Below are 24,403 nucleotides of genomic sequence, written 5' to 3'. Positions count from 1 at the left end.
TGGTGTATGCTATGCAGTTCCTAGCGCGTTTGTTATCATAGTCACCTAGCATGATCTCAAAAGGCCCATCCTGCATGTTTTTCTTGGAGGGTGTCTCACTGTTCTTCTCAACATGCAGCACTTGATCTCCCATATGCTTTTTACCTTTTGTCTGTCTGGAGAGGTCCCACCTGTCACCCAGGCCTCAATTCTGACTCTTGGTCGGTGGTCTATTCTAGACCAAAGAGCATTTGCTACTTAATTTCTCATAGTTCATCCATTTCACTTTGAAGCAGTCATAGGATTTCTCCATATTGGCCTTCATGTCTCTCTTCCACAGGAGGAAGGCGGCAACCATTTCTTCATCTTTCTAGCTGTAGCCTAAGTGCACAGTGCTGGTGCTATGTCAAGACTGGAAGACTGAATTGGTTCTGTTAATTTGGAGACAGGGAGGGATTATGCCACTCTAGGGTCTAAATGAGAATTATTAGAAAGGACAATGTGTTCTTCCTGCATCAATGTTTCTTTAACTTTTTTTGTTGATTTGTTTGTCTTTGTTTTAAAGACAGGCTGAGCATATTTTATGGATGCCAGATCACTAACCACTAGATGGCAGCCAAGAGACAGCTTTCTTGTTTGCAAAGTTCACCATTGTTATATTTTCAGTTTGCTTTTAGGCAGAATGTTCGAAATGTTCAAGGGAGTGGAGGAAGCAGCTTTCCTTTCTTTAATCTACCACATGTTGCTAGCCTCTGACTGGATAAAGAGATAATAAAAGAACACTTTTCCTTCTGGAAATTGGAATTTCTAGATTTTTTTTTTTTTTTGCATAGAAATGAAACGTGATGAGGATGTCTTCAATGGCATCCTAATAAAAGCTATACAAAATGAACTAAATTAGTCAATTTAAAGGGACTATTCTAAGATACTAAAAGATAAATCTGTAAATCCACAGATGAAATCTGTAAGATGGTACTGAGGACTTTTTTTTTTTTTTTTTTTTTTTTTTGAAGCATTCTTACTTTGTAGCCCAGGTTGACCTCAGACTCGGGACTGTGCTGCCTCAACCATGTCAGAATGCTAGAGTCACAGGTAGGTGCCATCACAATGGACAAGGATTCATTTTAAAATGAGCACCATTAGCCCTCAAAAGAGCTTTCTGTCTACTCATTTAATAAGTAAAACATGATCATAAGTTTATTAATGACCCTGATGTGTCATCTTCTGAGAGGAGGTTAAGAATGATTAGAGATTGTCTTGCTATTTATTTATTTATTTTTATTTTCTGGATGAGCAAGCTAAAGCCAGATTTGTTAAAGCAAACATACATCACCACCTAGAGCTAACAGCCAAGACAAACCAACCTTGCTGGTTTTAAGAAAGCTCTGAAATATGGAGATTAAAATAAAACAATAATTTTAATACCATCAAGGCTCACACAACACTATTGTACAATGTTGTTGTAAGTTATAATGATATACTATGCACTTGTAATGACCATAAATTTGTGCATCAACAATGTGTTAGATGTTGTTCAACACAAATCCTGACTCATCCCGGAGGTTCCCTTTGCTTTTTTGAGGAAGGAGAGATGTGGTACCTGGTAGTTGTGAACATTTACTACTAAAAATGAACGCATGGAGGCCACATCTTTTGGTTGCTGGTACAATGCTGTCCTATTCTTTCATAAGCAATTAATGGTTTTCTGTGTCATTAAATACCAGCAATGTGTCAAAAACTATACTTGGGCTTGGATGATAAATACACCTGGCAAGTCAAGCCTGTGCCTGTCCTAAAATTCAAAGCCTAGATACTATCCACAGCTTCCAAAGATCTAAGAGTACTGCAGATACGATCTTATGAAAAGAGAGCATGGGGAAGCAAGGGAGGCAGAATGTTTTTGAGACGGTAGGTTGAGTGTAGCTCAAAGTGTGCCTACTACAAGATAAGAACTGGACACATATTTCTACTCTATTTTTACGTCAGTGTGACAACACTGTTTCTTCTAGTCTTCCTCCTTCCTCTTCCCTTGTGCAATTGTGCCTTTCTGCTGGGGGCAGAGGTTTGAGGTTTCCTGCGAAATCTTCCCTCCTACTTTCCTCTTCTCCAGATGGCCTAAATTGGGGCTGGAATGTCTTCCTCCACTCACCCTGTGCTTGCTGGCACGGCTGTGACTTATCCTTTGTCATTCAAGATTCCACAAAACCTACCTCCAGCTGCATTTAGAAATAAGTTTTGGTTTCCTATATTGGCCAAAAATATTTCCCCATCTATCTCTGGTAGGCACTCAATAGATACTTTGTGAAATGTCTAGGCCACAAGTAGATGTTGCTTCTTAATCTCTCTTTTTTTTCTCATGTTTATGTACACTCCTTTTGATCTTTTGGAGATATCCAACTTCATCCTTCAAGATTCAACTTGAAGGATTTGCAGACTGCTTCCCTTCCCCCAGATCAGTTTAAGAAACCCATTGTGACTCATTTAGACTCAAGATTGCTTGCCACAGCCTTACAGCTGCAGGTGAAGTTTTTCGCAATGCAGTTTCAGGCTCCTCCCTAGACACATTGAGTCAGAGGCTCCATATTTTTCTTTCTTTGGCATTGCAGATTGAAGTCTAAGGCATGACGCAAGTGAGAGAAGTGCTCTACCACTGACAACTGTATCTATGGCCCAGAGTTTATATCTTAACAAGACACCCAGGTGCCTCATGGAGCCTCCTCTGCAAATACAGCTTGAGAAACATTATTCTAGAATATTTATCAAAGGTAATCACCAGTGATTTAAGCCAATTCAGAGAAAAGCATATAGAGTTTGTTTTAATTTGTTTTTAATCTCCTAAAGAAGATGTCAACCTTTTCAGAGAATAGATGCCTGTCCTGGGGTTGAGATCTTGGAATTCTCATGATATTTATACACTCAGCCCAGATGATGAATTTATCAAATGTACACAGCTGCCCTATGGAGACTTCTGCTCATTTCCTCAAAAAAAAAAAAAAAAAAAAAAACAAGTTCAGTAGAGAACCAGCCAGCATGTTGGCCCCTGGGTGGAGCTAACTCCTTACTTCAGCTGGAGAATCTGTTTTATGGCTTGCAGTGAGCTAACTTTGGGGTTGAAGCTTCCTACAGTAGAAAACTCAGAGATAGTCTCACTCCTACCAGTAAGAGTACTGAGGCTAAACTTCAGCATTCCAAATAGACATTTAGGCAGCTAACAGACTGGGGTTCCAGTAGTGATCACATTGGATGGATTCCTCATAAAAGAACACAGCTTTCTGTGTCTTTCTTCCTTCCTTCCTTCCTTCCTTCCTTCCTTCCTTCCTTCCTTCCTTCCTTCCTTCCTTCCTTCCTTCCTTTCTTTCTTTTCTTTTGAGATAGACAGAGAGGAATAGAGAGAAAGAATGAGTGTGACAGGGCCTTTAACCACCACAAACAAATTCCAGATGCATGTGCCACATTGTGCATTTGGCTTACGTAGGAAATGGAGAATCAAACCTGGGTACTTAGGCTTCTCAGGCAAGCACCTTAACCGCTAAGCTATCTCTCCAGCCCAAAGCTTTCTCAGTCTTCTATGTGCCCTGGCAGTAGCTGAGTGGAAATTGCTGAGTGGTGCTAAATGCGATGAATGTCCTAACTGTATTCCTTTTAGCCCAGCTTGTTAATGAAAAGCTAGGCCAATTTTGGTCCGAGAGCCATTTGTTTTTTTCTGGCTGTGAATGCATACTTGATTTGGAAAAAGCAGTAACTTTCAATTGATCACAAATACGAATTGGCTAATTAATACCCCAGGTGCCTCAGGTGTGGTAACAGAGAAGTCTCTATATTAGTACCTAGAGTTTCCCACTAGGCCTGTGGTCCTATTGGACACCGGTAACCAACTTAATGATGTACCCTTTATGGGCTCCCTTCCCTGCCCTGACTCTGCTCTTGGGTCACCTGCTGATACTTCCTGGCATTACTTTCTAAACCAAAAAGTAACTTGCACTTAATTCTTTGTCTGGGGTCTGCTGGGAGAACCAAACCAAGGTGTGGGGGGGGAACACAAGATTTGAACTTGAATTTCAACCTTTGATTGTTGTCATTTGTGTGATCTTGGACATGTAAGTCAATCATTCTGGGGGCAGTCTTGTACTTAATAACATGACTGTAACAAGAGAAGTTTGTGTTAAAGCTGTTTTAAAGTCAAATGAACTACTTATGTGGTCTATTGTGGTACCTGGTCCTAGTGAATAAATGATGGCTATGACTTAGTTGTGTCCACATTTACTATCTAAACAGTGATGACCCTATGGTTATAAAAGTTTCTGGTATCCAGATTTGGATTGAGCATTTCTAAAAATGCATTTGTGAGTCCTCAGTCTTCTTAGAGAGAAGCCTTAGAGGCTTCTGATTTTTCTCTCCTTTAGAATAATTCTTCTGTCTCACTGTGGGAAATAGATATACAGGAAAGAGGAATAGCTTGGAGTTAGCAGTTGAGCCCATTCACCCAGGACTAGAAATTTATTTTGATGGTCTGAGTAGATTTTACTATACTTTGGGTATATTTTTCATTATACGGAATTAAAAATTTAAGTGTCAAAAATTCTGATTAATTTGTAGGCACCCTTCATTAATATCCTAAATTACAAAGGGTATATTGGTACTGCATTAGAACCTTCCCTGCTCCAAGAATTACAGGAATATTGTAATGATTGTTGTTGATTACTAATTTGATAGGCTTTAGGATTACCAAAGGCAAACCCCTGTGTTTGTCTCTGGGAACAGCACCAGGGAAGCTTAACCAAAGAGGGAAGGCCTGCACTAAATGTGAATGGCATCATTCCATAGGCTGGAGGCCTAGAGTGAGTGGAAAGCAAGCTGAGTGCCAGAATTTGTCTCTCTCTGCTTCCTGGCTGCACACACATGCAATAAGCTGCCTCACACTCCCTTCACCATGCCTTCTCTGCCCTAATGGACTGTATCCTCAAACTGTGAGCCCAAATAAACCCTTACTTCCTTAAATTGCTTTTTTAAAGTATTTTTTTCATAGCAATAGGAAGTAACTAATACAAATATAATTTAGTTCTAAAGGCAGAATATGCTAGCAAAGTAGTCCAGAGGAACGAACAAATTTTGCACTGTACGAAATTCCATATTCCTAGTGTTTCAGGGTGTCTGGCATGTTGCTCATTCCCATGAAGCTGCCTCACAAAATTAGCAGCTTCTCTCTGGTCTGGTTGTACATATTACACATCCCAAGTCCTCTATTACAGGCAGACACACCATACCCGGCATAAACATGCTTACTAAAATTCTGAAAGTGTGTGTGTGTGTATTTACACATGCCAATGCACAAAAGGAAAGTTAGTCTCATCTTCTTTCTCTGTCTTAAAGAGAGAACCTTTAAAATAAAGAAATATGGGCTGGAGACATGGCTTAGTGGTTAAGCGCTTGCCTGTGAAGCCTAAGGACCCCCGTTCGAGGCTTGATTCCCCAGGACCCACATTAGCCAGATGCACAAGGGGGCACATGAGTCTGGAGTTTGTTTGCAGTGGCTGTAGGCCCTGGCACTCCCATTCTTTCTCTTTCTCTGCCTCTTTCTCTCTCTGTCTGTCATTCTCAAATAAATCAATAAAAACAAAAAAAAATAAAGAAAACCTTACAATCTTATGAGTCAACACCCTCCTGTGTTTTGCAGATAAGGACACTGAATGCCAGAAGTATTAAAAGACTTACAGAAAATGACACAAGTGAGAGCCACCTAGATCAAAGGACACAGGCATCCCCATCACCTGCTTTCTTTAGAGTATTTTCCTAAAACTGCTCAAGTGTCTCATTGGGCAGAAATTTCCTCTGTCTCCTCTCCTCTCCTTCTCACCACCCAGCAAACACAACAGTGAATGTGAAAGAACATTTTAATCAAATCATTTTAATAATGACTTCAGGAGCTAGGCATCTGAATATTCTATTGGTGGTAACAGCAAAAAGAGGCACCGTACTAAGAAATGAGCTGGTGTTTTATCTGGTCATTACTAAAACAAGTCTGCAAACTTTCCCAAGGCAAGGTTACATAAAGGGGAGAGTTATCACACTTCTGATAATGAAATGGCAGTCCTAAGAGATCAATCATGTCTTCAATGGTCACATTACAAGAGCACTAACAGTGACATTAATGTGTTTTGGTAACACTTAGCAATCTGGATGTTGAATACACACCAACCATTTGTTCCAGGTCACTGGAGGTTAACAAGCCAGTAGTGAATATAAACATAATTGTGTTTCATCAGGCTAAATTGCCAGTTTGAAGAGCAAGGACACAATCTCATCAATAATCTTTCCTTTCTTCCAGGAGCAAGCCAGTCTATGTTAGAGAAATACATTGATACTCACTGTTGTGTTTGAAGGGCCGAATGACTGCACCTGAGAGTCGGGCCCCCAGGATTATAGATGTGTGATTGAATTCATCACTTAAAATGAGGCATCCCTGTGTAGAAAACAAGCAGGAAGAACATAAGCCAATGGATGATCAAAGAAAGACAACTTAATGGGGATCAGAAGATACTGAAACCTAAAACAGATTCTTAAAGTCTGTTTCAAAATTTCAAAAGCCAAGAGTCTATGCTGAAAATTATATAAAAAAATTCTACAAAACAGCCTGTCTCATGAGTATGGGAATCACTTGTAAGACATTATATCTTTATAGGAACATTTATAAATCAACAGAGAAATTCATCCAAGATCTTGTTTAAGCAGCACCCAGAGCTCAAGGGATTGATATTTGACTGGGAAACAGATATATTTTGGGGAGGATATAGGCATATTGAAACTCTTGAGTTAATGTTAGATTATTTGGGATAGTGCTGATATTTTCCCTGAAAGGCAGGGGCTTTTCAGCAGGACATTTCAAAGTCTTATTTCATAATGTTCATTCTCTACTATGTAAGCATCCCATGAAGACTGATGCTTCAGTTAACCTTACAGTTAAAAACTTTGAATTTGGAAAAGTGTGGATGACTATTCAGTAGAAGGTAAGTAGAAAATATGCTGCTTATAAGTTACTGCTTGTAAATTTATTTTTTTTTTATTTATTTGTAAGTGGCCTCTAACCAATGCAAATGAACTACAAATGCATGTACCACTTTTGTGCATCTGGTTTTACATGCTGGGGAATTGAACCAGGGTCATTAAGCATTGCAGAGAAGTGCCTTAACTGCTAAGCCATCTCCCCAGCCTTTATTCTTCTCTTTAAATCAAAAATGTGTAAATTACAAAAATATTCAAGCATGGTAAAAATTATGCTTTATCTTTGTTTTTTTGGTCATATGGAATTGAATTCCCCCTTATATTTTGGTAATCTCACATATACTCTGCTTTCAATTTTTGAGGCTAAAATTCTCCACACTGTTGAATGAATATATATACATATATATTTATTTTGAAGAATCTGAGAAGTCTTGTAACCCTACATATTTCCTATGAGCAAGGATATTCACCCACAAGTCATACAATGTAATGATTTCATGCAAGACGTTCCACATTTCCATAGTACTATCGTCTAATATATCATTTAAATCTACCCAACTATTCTAAAACTCTCTTTATGTCTTTTATACCTTTATATTCCCTTTCATTTTTAATGTAAATCCAATTTAAGATTTATATCACATTTAATTATTAGATTTTTAAAGAATGTAAATCTGAATATCACACTTGGTTACTTAAAATGGACGAGTTAATTTCCAATTTTTCTCAAGAACAACTTCTTGTCAGAACCAAATCCAAAAAAGTTATACTAGGAAGCACTTGCTTACTTGGTCCCTGGCTTAATTTCTGGTGTTTTCTCTGACCACGGTCCTGTGTTCTAGTTCTACCAACCCCTGTGCTTTGTATGTGTCTAAAGGAAACAATTTACTTAACTGTCAAAATTCTATTCTTGTGTCTCTGGAACAGGCCTTGCAGGCTAACTCAAATAAAGTAGGAAAAGCAGAACACTTTTATTGTCCCTCATATGTGTGCCCTTTTCCACAGTAACAATAGAATTTTATTTAGAGTATTGTTTTTCCTCACTAGGGTTTGAACTATACATTTGCAAGGCACAAATCTTGTTCCTCTTTTTATGTCCTGTGTCTGGCCTCATGCCATGCCATAGTAGGTTCTCAAAATAATAAAGTAACTGATCAAAGGACTGGATAACATAGATTTTTTTTTTTTTTTTTGCTTAAAAACATGCTTAATAAGTATTTGCTATATAATAAATGGGAACTAAAGCACCCAAAATTGGCATAGGCACTGATGCTTGGAGATGAAATGTGACCTATGTCTAGGCCTACCCAAGGGCATCACAATGAAAAGATTGGCTGGTATATTTATTAGAAATCCTTGATATCCAGTCAGTTTCTCCTGAGAAAAGGATCTTTTCTGCCAAGCTTCTAACAAAGGATCAGCTCAAAGGTGTGATGCTTAGGAATAGTATGATTGAAAACTCTTATTTTAAGTAGTCCTCACCTTTCCAACGAGTGCAGGGATATTTGTTGAGTTGGTTGCAAATCCCATCCCAAAGATCATCGCAGCTTCTACATTCAAAAACTTAGCCATAAGTTCCTCCAGCTCTTTATGCTTATCCAAGGTACCTGTGCAGTAAGTTATGTGGGGAGTAATTCCTCTTTAACAAGCCCATGATTGTAAACACAAATCTCAGTACACACATAATAACAAAGACCTGCAGCAGCACGTGTTGAGTATGAATATGAATTCTTGTTCCAATCAAGGAAGTCCCAAATGTTTATCTGCTGTAGAATATTCATTCTAGGAAATTTACACAGTAAAATGTAATATAATATGACACAACAAACTACTGTCCCAAACCAAATCTCATATATATGTACTTGAATAAATGAAGCCAGGTGCTTAAAAGGACTACAGGATGCATGAATCCGTTTATATCAACTACCACTCTATGGCATTGGAGGGCAGTATACTGGTTCTTTTTGTTAGGAACATAAGGAAGATTTTGAAATTTTTTGAATGTTCTGGATTTGGATGCTAGACACACAGGTATGTTTGTTTTGTGAAAATTTGTTCAGCTATGATTAATCCACTTCTTTCTATGTATTTTAGAGTACAATAACACAAAATGCCTATAACCTTTTATGTGATTTTTCTCTGATCCCTTCTTAAACATAATCCCATCCTATCATGCTGACAGCAAATGTCGGTGCTTCTGACATTTCCTGTTTCCTGTCTCTTCATCTACTAGAGCTATACTGTTCCATGTGGTAGCTGCTAGCTACCCGGACTTAGTACAGTTGAAGAACTTTGTTCTAAATTTATCTTTATTTATTGTTGTATGCACAGTATGTGTGCAGTGGTGTGCATGTGGTGTGTATGGTGTATACACATGCATGTGAAGGAGAATGGCAGCTATCCCCCTCTGTTACTCATTGCATTTCCTTGAGGAAAAATCCTTAACTAATTCTGACATTTGCCATTTTCATGAGCCCCAGAAATTCTCAGGTGTGTGCTCCCCATAGGATGAGGTTTACACCCAAATGTGGGTGCTGGGAATGGAACTCAGGCAATCCTAGGTCCCCTTACGAGGCCCTCATGCTTGGCTGGCAAGTGTTCTAACCTAGTGAGACATCTTTCCAGCCCCTCTTTTTTTTTAATTTTAAATTTAAAGCTAAAACAGTATAAAATGTTTCTACCTAAAGACATTTTTTTATTTTAATAGGATTTTATTTGACATTAACCACTCACTGCAAATTTAGTATATGAGTTGAGATATAACGTAAATGTAAACTTTAGCACTTCTGAAGTTTTAGTAGAGCAACAAGATATTGTGTGTGGTTTATATGTTCACATAGTAATTTTGGGGGTTAAGTAAAGTGTTATTGAATTACATTTTTCTTTGTTTCAAGTGGCTATTAAAATTAATAATTATAGGTCTTGCATTATATTTTCATTTGGCAGTTGTTTCTTCATGATACATTTGACAGAACAGAACAATACTAATGTGGAGAGATGTTCATAACTTGTATCCATAGGCTGTAGGAGCTGGTGCTGAGAATTAAGTTAGAGGAACATTATTAGGGCATTTAGAGCTATTATAAACATGTTTTTTGATGTAATGATCAATATATTTTACTAATAGATAGAATACCAGAATTATATTTAAATTGGTAAATTGCCTTCTTTATGATGCCAAAAAATGGTGGAGATTTAAAAAGTATAAGGTATTGAATGGTAAGCTCACAGTTTTATTTTGCATTTGATATTGAGAACATTTTCAGAGTGATCTTTGTCCTTCCTGAGAGATTACAGCATCATAGAATGGATAACTGCTGACTTCTCTTCCCAAACTTGAGTTTATTTATCCCCAAAGCTGTCAGAAGCAAGTACTTTAGCACTTACAGCTTAGGGGGTAGGGAGATAAACTTTAAATTGTGATTTAAAACTGAATATTATCTTAGATGTTTTACAGCAGAAAAAGAAACTATGGACATCTCATCATTTGTCAGATTTATTTATACTTAGAAGAGACTATCTTTAAAAGTGTTTCAGGAGTAGACAGCAAAGAGGCCATTAGCCTGTATATAAAGAGACTGAGTTCTGGCTCCAGATTTGCGACTAATAGCCAGGTGGTCCCTGGATAGTACTCCTGAGATTTCTGGAGGGGTTTGAAGGTAGTTAGGCTTCCCTGACATTGCATACATCCCTTCCTCCATGCAGAATGCCATCTAAGTGGCAGTTTTCCCTCACTCTCTGAAATCCACATCACATGTCACTCATTCTTTGCTGCCCTTCTCAACTTCCCAAGGCAAAATTGGTCCTTTACTCTTCTGAGATTGCATTGCTTTCATCCCATGGTGATTATAGCTGTGACTAAACTGAATGGAGGAACTTTCTGGGGGCATTCTTCTCTATTAATAGAAGAATTCCTGAAAGTGGAGCCAACACGTCCATAGATACTAATAACAGTATTGGAGATGTTCATTCAGAGTATGAAAAGTACTATGATGCTATGGTTGCTGTTTTGTCAGGGTGAACACAATGCCCAGGCCAGGGCTTACATTCATTATATACTTACAGAGTTGTGTGGGATCTTGCAATGGAGAATGAAGACAGGAGTGGCTTAGAGCAGGATATGTAGTAAGGAAGATCTGACAACCATGCAAGCCAAAGCAAGGTGATGAGGCAGTGAATATTTGAAGTTATTCAGTAAAGACAAAAGGCACCTAAATTTTGGCAACTTTATAACTTTCTCCATAAACCTTTCCCAGCCAAAAGACCAAATGATAATTGTAAAAAGCATGTGAGCAGATATTTAAGATAAATCTCTACCTTTGATCTTTCCAAACATGCCATACCATGCATTCATCTATGGCGGTTGCATCCCTGAAAATCCTTAGGATAACATGAGATGTGTTGTAAAGCAAACAAACAGCCATGTAACATGGGTGTGTCTAACTATTTGAAGAAGATGCCCACCATAAGGCTTCTGATATGACCCTTGGCTTAATGAAAGGGGAGAAAAGAAAATGCATGTGTATAGCTGACGTCTCTAGACACCAGCCACTGGATTTCCATTGAGAAAGTAGCAAGTGAAGTGTTTTTTTTTTTTTTGGCTTTTAGAGGTAGGATTTTACTGTAGTCCAGGCTGATCTGGAATTCACTATGTAGTCTCAGGGTAGCCTTGAACTCAAGATAATCCTCCTACCTCTACCTCCCGAGTGCTGGGATTAAAGGCATGCACCACCATGCCCAGCTATAAAGTAATTTTTAAATAGACTAATATCTTTGATCAGATGCCTCATAGCCAAGTTATGGGGATTTTGTAGTTGGAACTTGCCTTCATTTGCAGAAAACAACAACCTCATCATTGAAAGTCTGTGAGAGATTTTTAGGATGGCTGGACATTTTCTACTATAGCAAACCATGCCTTGAAAAGTTAGTTTGGGGTAAAGTAGGATTCTTTAAGGAGTAATGAAAAAATAGGGTTATTTTGTATTATTAAGTGCTCTTTCCCTCTTAGCCACTTGCACATAACTAACAGAAATGGGTCTGGAGAGATTTCTCAGTGGTTAAGGTGCTTGCTTGCAAAGCCTAATGATCTTGGTTCAATTGCCCAGTACCCATGCAAAGCCAGATGTACAAAGTGGCACATGAATCTGGAGTTCATTTGCAGTGGCTAGAGGTCCTGGTGTGTACATTCTTTCTCTTTCTCTCTCTCCACTCTGTGTCTCTGCTTTAAAATGAGTGAATAAAAATAGTTGTTTTAAAAAAAGAAATAGAAATCTAGAAAGAGCTTGAGGAAACAAAGATGTCACTAGGAAGTTAAGAACCTTCCTTTCCACAAATGCTCAGGCCAGTCTCAATCACATCAAGACATTAAGTTATAGCTGGTGTTCTAAATAACTGGGTAGCTTTAGCATTTACATTAAAAAGGTTTTCTTTTGTATATAAATTCTGACTTTTGTAAATCTCAAGAAAGTATTACTGTCACTTTAGCTAAAGGTACATATGAGTACATAATAGTTTTCAATTTATGTTCCCCTGAGTGACATTCTAATCTCTGAAGGTCATTCACAAATTGGCCAGTGATAGTTGCTCTATAAATTGCATGCATTGACCACTTGGCCATTATTCTTATCTTGAGGTTTTATTTATCTAGAAGGATATAAAAATGTGCTTTTTGATAAAGAATAAATATAAACTGCATGTGTCATCTGCCAGAATGGTAAGCAATACTTGTAGGTGCCAGCCACTGATTTCATTACCACCAATCATGAGTCAAAATTAGATTCAGAGCTGGGCGTGGTGGCACACGTCTTTAATCCCAGCACTCGGGAGGCTGAGGTAGGAGGATTGCTGTGAGTTTGAGGCCACCATGAGACTCCATAGTGAATTCCAGGTCAACCTGGGCTAGAGTGAGACACTACCTTGAAAAACCAAAAAAAAAAAAAAAAAAAAAAAAATTAGATTCAGGGTAAAGTACCAACACTCTGATCATGGACTATAAGCTGCTGTGGGATTTTTATTGATACTGATTGGCTTGTACTCCTTAATAAAAATGTGGAAATTTCTGACCTTCATACTGACACACTGACCTTGATTGATTGCAGAGAGTGTGGGTATATTTAAGAAGTCCTTTGTGCAGTTACCAATTATTTGTCAGTGGCATATGTGAAGATATTTTCCAAACTTTGACTGTAGCCACTTTTGGTTCAGAATGTCCTCTTTGTGACTTGGCATCAGAGAAGGTTGCCATTTACCATGAAGACTGGCAAATTGTCCCATCCTTTCCAATTAAGCCATGGCCATCAGCCCACAACTCTACCCATCTTGCATGAATTGAAGGTTCTTGCATTCAAGCCAGCATCCATTCTTCTGCCTAAAAATTCTACTTTTAGGGGCTGGAGAGATGGCTTAGCGGTTAAGCGCTTGCCTGTGAAGCCTAAGGACCCCGGTTCGAGGCTTGGTTCCCCCGGTCCCACGTTAGCCAGATGCACAAGGGGGCACAGGCGTCTGGAGTTCGTTTGAAGAGGCTGGAAGCCCTGGAGTGCCCATTCTCTCTCTCTCCCTCTATCTGTCTTTCTCTCTGTGTCTGTCGCTCTCAAATAAATAAATAAATAGTTAAAAAAATTCTACTTTTAGATATTACCCAAAAGCTTTGGGTACCCCACTCTTTTTTTTTTTTGCTCCACTTGTGTACAGTTTATGGAGTCATGCTGCCTCTTGAGCGACTTTACTATTTGGCAAACTGTCAGAGAAGTATGATGAAGCTAGATACAGTGCTTGAAATAGGTCCAATTTACACCACCTTATAAAAAGAGTATTGGCCACTGTTGTTGTATTTATAGACCCGCCATCCTGATAGTCTGGTAAAATAGCAGAAGCCACTTATGTCTGCACCTTTACCCAGGACTTCATTTTAAACAAATCACTTATCACTTGTTGCAAGTTAAAGCATTAACAGGTAATTAGAATCTGATGCAAACACAGACCCTAAGGAAAACATGGTCATACAATCATGGCTAGCCTTCATGCCAAATGATACTGATGAAAGAAATTGAGAGAATAACTTCTTCACCTCATATTCTCATGCTTTCTTTCTTTCTTTCTTTCTTTCTTTCTTTCTTTCTTTCTTTCTTTCTTTCTTTCTTTCTTTTTCTTTTCTCCTTTCTTCCTTTCTTTCTGAAGATTTCTTCTTTTTAAATTTTATATACTTATTTATGAGAGAGAAAAAGAAGCAGAGAGAGAAAGATAAAGAAAGAGAAAGATAGATAGATAGAAAGAACAGGCACGCCAGGACCTCCTGTCACTGCAAAGGAGCTCCAGCTGCATTTGACACTTTTTGCATCTGGCTTTTTGTGGGTACTAGGGATTAGGCTTTGCAGGCAAGTGCTTTAATTGCTGAGCTATCTTCCATCTCTCTTTCTTTTTTATTATTAATTTTTAAAGTTAGCATTCATTCATTCAAAGTCATGGGCTCCATTATGGAATTTTCACATACGTACACACACACATTTATACTTTGTTCTAATTATACCCCCTCCCACTTTCCTCATTTGTGCAAAAACATTTTATTTATTTAATTTTAATAATGTTATGTATAAAATAACACTTGTTAAATCTTGAGCTAATGTTGACAAATACACTGCCTGACCTTATTCCATAGTACTTTGCAGAAAAAAAAAAGAATTTTTGATTTTTGGTGACCTGCTCACTTAAGTGATGGTGAGAACTGGTATGTTTAAAATATATAGGTTTTTACTTCTGGAAAGGAGCATGACACCAGGCGCCAAGTGGACAATGCTTCCTTCCTGTCTTTACAAGAGCTTACACAGCTTCAAGAGATCTTACTAGATGTGCCCAGTGAACTGAGGACAAGAAACATTTGATCAAGACTGGTGTATCAACTAACCCATGCACATCTCTTGGTGCTAACTTCTGGGGGACAGTTGCAAAGTACATGGAGTTAGCTGCAATTGCAGGTGCCAGGGTCACTATTTCCCCTAGAGACTCTGAGCCTCCAAAATGCAATGCAGACACTGCTAGACTATCGGGGCTGTGTTCACTGAGACGGGGCATCCTGACTGTTGAACTGTATGGGTTTGGGGCTGCAGACCAGGAGACATATCTGATGTTTGGGATCTGTAATGCTACAGAATCTTTACTTTGTCTTGAAAAATGGAAACATCAACATGAACTACAAGTATAAGAGCAACTGGGGATCAAAGTCAAGTTTAACTTGTTAAAAACCCCAATAAACACCTTTTGTATACTCAAGTTTGTGATATATGGGACCTTTATATTATGTGACTCTGGGAATTTTTCTTTTTCTTTTTTTTTTTGTTTTTTTGAGAGAGCATTTCACCCTCTAGCTTTGGGAAATTTATTGCAAGTTTTTGCATGTTGGAATGTGGTTTCATTAAAGTAAGTTAGACTAAATATGAGGAAAATTGTTATTTCCTTATTGTTTCAGTATCATACTGCAATTAAGTGTCAGAGAATTAAGCCTGAAAATGATATAAGATGGATATTCTGAATATTGTACCTTAAGTAGAGATTAATATGTAGGCTCTTTTTTAGTACCAGGTTTTCACTGTTAAGTTAATTTTATTATTGGCTTACTGAAAGATACTCAGGGAAACCAGAATGTCTAGGTTGGTATTTTATTCAAAGGAGCATACAATTGCCTATACCATGAAAACCGATGCCAGACCGGTGAAAGAGGTAACAAAACAGCTGAAGTCTGAGTAAATTCCTGTACTCTGCAACTCAAAGTTTTCCAACCATGCTAACCAGTAAGTAAAAATCCAGGTCACACACTGAAGTTCTACTCTCTGCATTAGAAGAAACCTAGGTGCCAAGATAACGAGAATCCCCACAGATATATTGCTTTCCATTGTCTGGAGGGTACAGATTTTACATTTCTGTCAAATAACTCTATGGCCATCCCAATTAGTACTCTTTGATAATCCTATGAATGTGGGAAGCTAGGTGTGGATATTGATAATGTCCTTGGTCTCCCTCAAGTTGGTATTAGCACATTGATATAGCTTTAAAGGATATATACAGGTGGTGGTTTTCTTAATGCATTTGAATCTAACAGGACCTTTAGTTTAAATGAAGGGGTCTAAAATTTGATATATGCTGATATGCACTGGGCTCAGAAACCTAGCTCACTGCTATGAAATCTCAAGGATTTGGTTTTTAAGTCTCTGTGATAAGTACTTGTCTAGATCAGCAAACTTCTTATACAGGTCCAGAGAGGAAAGAGTTTAGACTTTGCTGCCTACCAAATCTGATTGTTACAGCAGCTGTTTAGTTCTGATCGCATGCAACGAGAGCAGTTATAGATAATACACAAAAGAACAAGTATGGCTGGGCTCAAAACTGAAATTTCCTATACTTTTCAGGTGTCACAAATTTTTGTTTTTCCACCTTAGTGAAACTGTCATGGCTGTTCTTGCAGTATAGGACAAGGACCAGGAGAGCCTGGGTGGGGTTAGTGGTCTTTGGTGAAGATGGCTCTGATTTTAGCTGTGGGCGATACAGCACCATGCAAAGACTCTTTAGGGGGTCCCAGGAGAACGGGTATCTAGCCTTCACTTCTCAACTTATTAGTGTAGCAGCACTGGGTCTCTGGACTCTGTTGTATCTTGTGGTGTTTGGGATGGGGAGGAGGGAGGAGATGACCTACACATTCTGACTTTCTATCAATCTCAACTTATTTGATCATTTCACTCCTTTTTGGTAAGTATTGTACTTATGGAAAATTATTGGCACATCATATTTGCTTGGCTTTATTGAACCTCCAGGGTAAATTCTATACTTTTAGAAATACCACTGCCAGTTGAAATTTGGCTGGCCTGTAATTTCTATCACTGTGAAAAGAAGGGTAATTACCTTGTCAGAACTCTAAGCCTCAGCATATTGCCAAGAGGCCTTCAGAAACCAAGATGTATTTTCATTTCTCCCTTCCCAAACAATTCCTCTGAAAGTACTCTTCTCCTTGCAAGCACTCTTAAAGGAAACTAAGGAGGCTTGAGAGACAATGGAAATGAAGTCTTAAACTGATCAGGATTCATAATAATTTGCTCTAAAAAGAACAGGAACTATTTATGAAGAAGGGTATTTGCTATGGAAATTAAATAATTGAAGTAGGGATCTTCGTAGCTTTTAATGAAACCTAAAAACATGTTTGCAACATTTATTCATAAAAACTATGTTAATTAAAATTATCTTATTTTTTTGTGGTACTGGGGATTGAACCCTGGACCTGTGAATGCTAGGGCAAGCTGAACTATATCCATTATATACCACTGAGTTCTATCTCAGCCACCCTCTTCCAAAATCACTTTTAAAAGAAACTAAGATCTTCAGTCAGTAGCAGCTTCTTAGAAACAATCCTAGAGGAAGTTGAGTAGCACAATGTGACATTTACTTGAAATATACTTTCATTTAGACATTTGAAGTTCCTTGTTGGCCTTTACTTCAGAGGATTGAATTAATAAGACTGTGTGTTTCCAAGATTTAGCTACAAATCCTTCAGAAAGAAACACCAAGAGATCCTTGACAACTTGAATTAAATGATAGCAGAGAACTTGTCAGGAAGGTACGGGTAGTGTTTGCAAACTAGTGATCACAGGAAATTCTTAAACTGAGGAACAGAAGAGAGATTTTAGGAAAGTTGCACATTTCTTGCTGGCAATGTGAACATCATACCAGAAATGTTATGCTGTAAAAGAAGTTCTTATTATATCTACTTGCATGGATTCCTAAGTCAACATGTCTGTTTTAAAGAATCAAAATATCCTCAGCTACTCCTCAAAACTGCAGTTCTAGTTGAAGGAATGTTTTCTGAAAGACTGTCTTTAGGTATGTTTAGTTGTCATGTACCCTGGATAAAATCAAGCAGGTAGCTTCACTTTTTAAAGTAAAAAAAAAGTAATCACTAAGTTGAGATGAGTTTTATTGCACAAGATTGGTCTGTGGCATTCTGTGTGTTTGTTTCCCTAAGATTAGCAGCTCTGGTTGACACTCTGACAATACCAGGGTCTTTGACATCTGTGTATGCAAATGCTATGCTGTTATTACATATCTACCTGTCATCTATCATGTGCTCAGAGAATGACCAAGAAGCCACACTTCCTTGTAGAGTCAAGGTGGAAAAGGGGGAGCAGTGAAAGAGAACCTTCCTGAATTTAACCTTTCCTGCTTTGGGAATCTGGATGAGCAGTATGTGTCTGAAAGTACTCAGTGATCTAGACATACTTGCTCCACTGACTTTCTGGGGTTGCCCATAACTCACTTGCCATTTTTTTTTATTTACAAACTTCTTCTTCTAGGCATATGTGATGCTCATTTTAGACAAAGTGGAAGACCATCATGCTTTGAGAAATTTTAAGTAATTTAATTAGGAAAGTCAGCCAGGCTATATACTTTCAGGTTGTTCTCAAAGTGTGGACCCTAGAACAAGTGTCCATGTCCCTGGAAACAGAAAATCCTGTTCCAGACCTACCAAATGAGAGGCTTTGTTTAGTGGAGCCAGAAACCTGAGATTTTCCCCAACCCTTTGGGTGATTCTCACACTAGCTAAAGTTTAGGATGAAGAATTTGCACATAGTCTATATTCCTTCCCACACACTAGGAAATCAGGTCTATCTGATTCAGTGACAAGATCTTACAAGTGCCAGAACTCTCCATGCCAGACCATGACTTTTTTTGTGCTTTTTTTCTTTTTTGATGCGGGGGCTTGAACCTAGGCCTTGTGTACTTTGCCAGTGAGCTAAATACACTACCATTCCACTTCTGTCCATTTTTTAAAGAAAATACTTTGCCCAAGAAGTCCAAGATTATTGTGAAAAGAGAAAATACTAAAAATTAAAACATAACAGCCTTTCTCAATGAATAAATTATATATAATACATTTTTAATATTTATGTATACACATTTTTCTATAATCTATTTTATTTTTCTTAGCAATGTGCTTCCTGTTTTACAAAGGAGATAACCAAGGTCACATATTTTGTCCTAGGCCATAGCTAGGAAAGTGAGGAATGAGGTCTTGAAATCCAGTAACTTAATTTCAGGGATTTTGCTCTAACAATTACATTATAATCTTAAATGGGTAAATAATATTATGTTATTAGATCCATCAGATATATTTAGTCAAGTTCTTAATTTTGGAAACTCAGTTTTATAACTACTCATTAGACTTTAATGATCATTCTTGAACAGACATCTTTAATTGTGTATTGATATTTTTTGTGGTGCTGGGGATTGAATCAAAGGCCACATAGATGCTAGTCAAGCACTCTCCCACTAAAAGTATATCTACAACCTTGTATTAAAATTTTTATATATTTATTTTAAATTAGTTTTGTACTCAGCGAATACAGTCAATTTGGTACCATTGTTAGGCTCATCCATGTCATACCCCCTTCTCCTGGCCCCTCCTTGTTGAGGTATATGGGTCATGCATGCTGGAGTTAGCCCACAGTTATGTCTCTGCATATCATGACCCAACATGTGGCTCTGAGATTCTTTCCACCCCCTCTTCCATAAAATTTCCTTAATTGGACTAGAGGCCTGCTCCATAGGAGGGAATACATTACTGGTACTGACAACTTACAACAAGGGTAGTTATGAGCCATAGGGCTATAACGTCTGCTGGTATCTGGCTAAATGTATATACTATGCTCACAAAACTGCCCAGTAAGCACTTCTCTTAATATTCATACACATATATTAATGCTACTCTCCTTTTTGGTTAGAGACACTTCTCTTTTCAGATGGCACTGACCTTGGGATGACTCAGAAGGCACCATGGTACTTAGAAGAAGTAAGAGTGCTCAGCACTGAAATATCTCTATCACCTCTTCCAAGGCTCAGGATCAATTGCAGAAGAGGTGGTAGAAAGAACATAAGAGCCAAAGGAGGGGTAGGACTCCTTACAACATGCTCCTACAGACACAAAATGGCCTGGATATCCATGACCTCACAGTGCCTGACACTACCTACACAACACCAACATAATAGGAGGAAAAGATCATGGCATCAAAATAAAAGAGAGACTGATTGAGAGTGGGAGGGTATATGATGTAGAGTGGAGTTTCAAAGGGGAAAGTATGAGGAGGGAGGGAATTACTATGGGTTAGTGTTTATAATTATGGAAGTTGTCAATGAAAAATAAATTTTTTTGAAAAAGGAGAGATAGGGGGAATGGGTGCACTAGGGCCTGGTGCTGCTGCAAACAAACTCCAGACACATGTGCCACTTTGTGCATCTGGCTTTATGTGGGTACTGGTGAATTCAACCTGGACTGTCAGACTTTACAAACAAATGTTTTTTTTTTTTTTTTTTTTTTACTGCTGAGCCATGTATTAAGCCACAATTTTAGATATTTTAAATGCTTGATTACAACTGCAAACTGTCATTTCACTCTGCCTCATACTTAGAATATAAAAAGTGTACACAAATGAAATAACCCTTACTTTTTTTTATAGAGAGAGTTTAATAGGTGTTGGGCCTCTTGTAGCCCATGATTGATGGTTTATTTCATTTGTCCCGGAGCTAACTTACTCTCTGTTGGATAATCTGCTTCTCTTTTTCAGATAGATGCAGATCCTAAGGAAAGAGGCCCCGGCTGAAACTAAGGTAAACTGGTGAAACAAGCAAGGGTGCTGTTTTCCTGATGAACCGGATACCAGTACAAGGGGGAAGGAGACCAACACAGAGAAAATTCAACTCCTACCAAATCAGAGAGCCAGAGCCTCAGAGGCCCCCAACACCTCATCGCTGAAGCAGACCAAAAATGAACCCAACATGGCTCAGGGAAATTTTGCAGAAGAGGGGGCGGAAAGAATGTCAGAGCCACATGTTGGGTCATGATATGCAGAGACATTTATCGTGCCAATAACTGTGGGCTAACTCCACAATGCATGACCCATATACCTCAACAAGGAGGGGCCAACGGGGAGAAGATATGTCACGGATGAGCCTAATAATGGTACCAAACTGCCTGTATTTGCTGAATAGAAAACTAATAATACACGCACACACACACACACACACACACACACACACACACACACACACACATATAAAGTGTACACATCTATTAGCCCATGGAATGTTGAATTCATGCACAAAAGAATTAAAGCTTTTCTTAAATTATGTGTTCTAACATGTTTTAGTTTTATATCATCATCTATCTTAACAACAATGTTGCACTCATGTGCATGTAGGTTCAGAAATACATTATCACCAGGTGCATTGGGCCCTTAATTCTGACAGGGACAGGTTTGGTAAATGGCTTTTGGGGTTTTTCCTGTGCTGTCTCCCCCTGGCTTGACCTCCCCCTTGGGCATGGTGCTGGTGGTTACAGCAGGGAGATAAGAACCAGGTGCCTGATTGGGATCTGTCGTTTTACTTTTTGTCCATTGGAAAACTTTAATTTAGTAGCATCATATTTAAAATTGCAAAGCATAGTTGAGTTTAAGGTTTTGGATGAAATCTCAGTCTTTTCCACTCAGTAGACAAATCTGTTGTAAATCCATTTGCACCATTAAACATTTTCTTAAGACCATGAAACACATGTTTTCCAATCCAGTTGATTGAAATTTTTTTTTTTTTTAGAATAAATGGCTTTCAGAATGATGTTATTATTAATTCTTGCATGTCAGGATTGCTACTTAAGTTTCAGAATGCTTTTGAATGTCCCCTCTAGTATATTCACTTCTTTCTTGATGGCTTATATTCATGTGTCAGTCCTTCCACTTGTGTACTTTTCTTTGGATTTCTTATTAGTTACTTAAAAGCTGTTAGAATCCTTTTCTTAGAACTTAACCCTGATGGCTGACAAAAGCAGATAAACATTAAAAACCCAGTGATTGGGAGTGTGAGTTGGGGGAGAAAGAACTTGATACAAAAGGAAAACTATATCTGAGCCTGGTTTTTCTGTATTTGCTGAACCCACAGCATCAAGGACCTGTCTTCCATATCTGGCACCCTTTTCAGGCAAACTATTGCCTGTGTTCAGCTGCCTTCTTCCTTCAGCTTCTGCCTGCTGTGATGGAGGACTGGTCTGTCTTCCTGAGTTGGGGAGTTTGCACCTTTATGATTGTCTTCTGACTGCTTATTCACAATTTTGGTACTGGGTATTACCAGCTTCCAAGGAAATGTCTCCAAAGGCTACTTACTCAGTGCTTTTTCTAGCTGAGAGTATCCTTCTAGTCCTTGTTCCATCTTCAAATGCAACATTGGGGGTGTTTCAGATCTAAGTGTGGTAGGACCAACTCTGATCCTGTAGTGTAGTGTTATCCCACAAATATTTCCAGCTCTTGTGCCCACCAAATGAAGATAAGCAAACCACATTTCTTTAGAAATCTGAGCAATTATAATTTACTTTGGAGTTTTAACTAAATGTTTACTTAATGTGTAGACAAAAGAGCACTTTTCAATTTGAATTATTTGTTGTACAGACCTAATGATTACATTGTCTTTAAAGGCGGTCTGCTAAATGGTTACCCAAGAGAAGTTTGTGATTCATTTACTCATTAATGGAGAACATCATTGATTAGATTTTTCTCTGATTCTTAGGCAGGCCTGGGCCAACCTGGTGAGTCTTACTTTTGTCTCAAGGTTACAGAAACTGAGCTGGACTGAAATTTAGGGCAAGTAATTAGACAAGTGGGACTCGTGACTTAGATGGCACGATCCTCAATTTCCTTCTCCAGAGAAAATTGGGATTAACACTACCTAGGCTGCTTGCTGCCTATAGCACAGGACATTTTGATGACTAAATGAGATGCCATATAAAAACCAGCACACTAAGTTGGAAAGCATTTTGCAAGCAGAACTTTGTATTGTTTTTTACCTAAAATGGAGAGGAGTAGAATACTCTTTTCCATAAATTTTTCTTCTGTGTATGAGCAAAAAAAAAAAAAGACCCCTTTTTTGGCTAAAAGAGAGATGAAATGAATAGGAAGGCCATCACCATGTGTATTCATTCATTCATTCATCTACTCATTCATTTATTCATCATTCAGTCAACACAGCACAATGTTTCACAAGACCAGTCCTTTCCTCATGGAACTTAATACTTGAGTAACAGAGTTAGGCCATATGCAAATACAAAAGTGGGATTCTTTTAAACACTGATGAATGCTATTAAGAAAAAAATGGGTGGACTTGGGAGATAGCTCAATCAACAAAGTACTTAACCTTCAAAGCACAAAGGCTTGAAGTTAATCCCCAGAATCTATGTTTAAGAAAAAGAAAAGCCAGGCATGTTGGCTAGCACCAGTGAGGCAGAGGCCGGCAGATGCCTGGGGCTGACTGTCTTGCCTTACTAGTGAGTTTCAGGTCAGTGAGAAAGGAAGCTATCTTAAACAAGGTAGATGATGCCTGAGAAAGACACCTAAGCTTGTCTTCTGGCCTCTACACGCATGGGCACATGTACATGCACCAGCACACTCATGTGGATCTGGGATCTGTACACCCACAAGCACATGCACACACACAAGGGAAAGATGGGAGAAAAGAAGAGAAAAAAGCTGTGCTGAAGCAGGCATGAGAGTTGCTGTTTAATTTCATGAAAACATTTACTTGTTCACAAGAACTAAATACATAACAAATAAGCTGCCTGGCCATGATGTAATGGTCTGTAATTTTCAAAAAGATAATTAGATCTCCCTTTCTTCTGGAATTTTCTCACACTTATTTGAGGCTCAAAGCTAAAATACAGATATAAGAGGTAACCTTAGGACTCAGAGAAAATTTCAAGTACATACCCATTTCATGTCTGCTACTGGGCACGCCTACTCCGTACTTTTCTAAAACTTCTGTTACTGGCTTCATAGATTCATTGTACTTGACTCCAAGCCCAAGGAAGTTATAGGAGCCCATGTTGATGACATCTTTAATGACTCTTCCAGTATGCCTATGGGGAGACATTCAAGTGAACACGGAAGGCTTTGTCATTTAATATCATGCTAGTGCACAAAAGACCTAACTTCTGGTCCAAGTCCCACATTGCTTTCTAGTTTTTGTAACTTGCACTGTCATTTACATTAAATGCATTTTTCTAAAATTGGAAGAATGTAGTCCACTAATGAAGTGGAGCCAAGCATTTATGAAAGACCTGCTCATCTCTGGTGTATTACTTGCTACTGATTTTCCTTGGAAAGTTGATTTTATGACACCCATGATCTGGTTTAAAGTGCTACAAAAATATTCTAAAGTAAAAAAAGAAAAGAAAAGAAAACCAACAACAACCCCCCACTGACTATCACTGTCTCTATTAGTGGCAGTGTGGGAGGGTACACTTTGTCAAGTAAGCTGACAAGGGCTGGCTCTATGAGTCTGGCACCTGCTGACACAGTTTCATCTTAATTACAATATGCCTGGCCACTTTGGTAACTCCCTTTTCTTCCACGGG

At 38.4% G+C, this 24,403-nt stretch overlaps 1 protein-coding gene across 2 annotated transcripts in view; it reads right to left on the bottom strand.

The window, feature by feature from the left end:
- Sptlc3 (serine palmitoyltransferase long chain base subunit 3) overlaps nucleotides 1-24,403 on the bottom strand; it is a 125,654-nt gene that overhangs the window by 63,483 nt on the left and 37,768 nt on the right. For both annotated transcript variants that reach the window (XM_004661452.3, XM_045157132.1), the window contains 3 exons: nucleotides 23,757-23,905; nucleotides 8,461-8,585; nucleotides 6,346-6,439 (listed from right to left, as the gene is read on the bottom strand). In XM_004661452.3, coding sequence (XP_004661509.3) covers nucleotides 6,346-6,439; nucleotides 8,461-8,585; nucleotides 23,757-23,905 — 368 coding nt within the window. The remainder of the gene's footprint in view (nucleotides 1-6,345; nucleotides 6,440-8,460; nucleotides 8,586-23,756; nucleotides 23,906-24,403) is intronic.

Source organism: Jaculus jaculus, chromosome 8, assembly GCF_020740685.1.
Source record: "Jaculus jaculus isolate mJacJac1 chromosome 8, mJacJac1.mat.Y.cur, whole genome shotgun sequence".
Classification (NCBI taxonomy): Eukaryota; Metazoa; Chordata; class Mammalia; order Rodentia; family Dipodidae; genus Jaculus; species Jaculus jaculus.
Note: the sequence above shows the minus strand (reverse complement) of the source record. Positions and strands in the feature narration are given on the sequence as shown.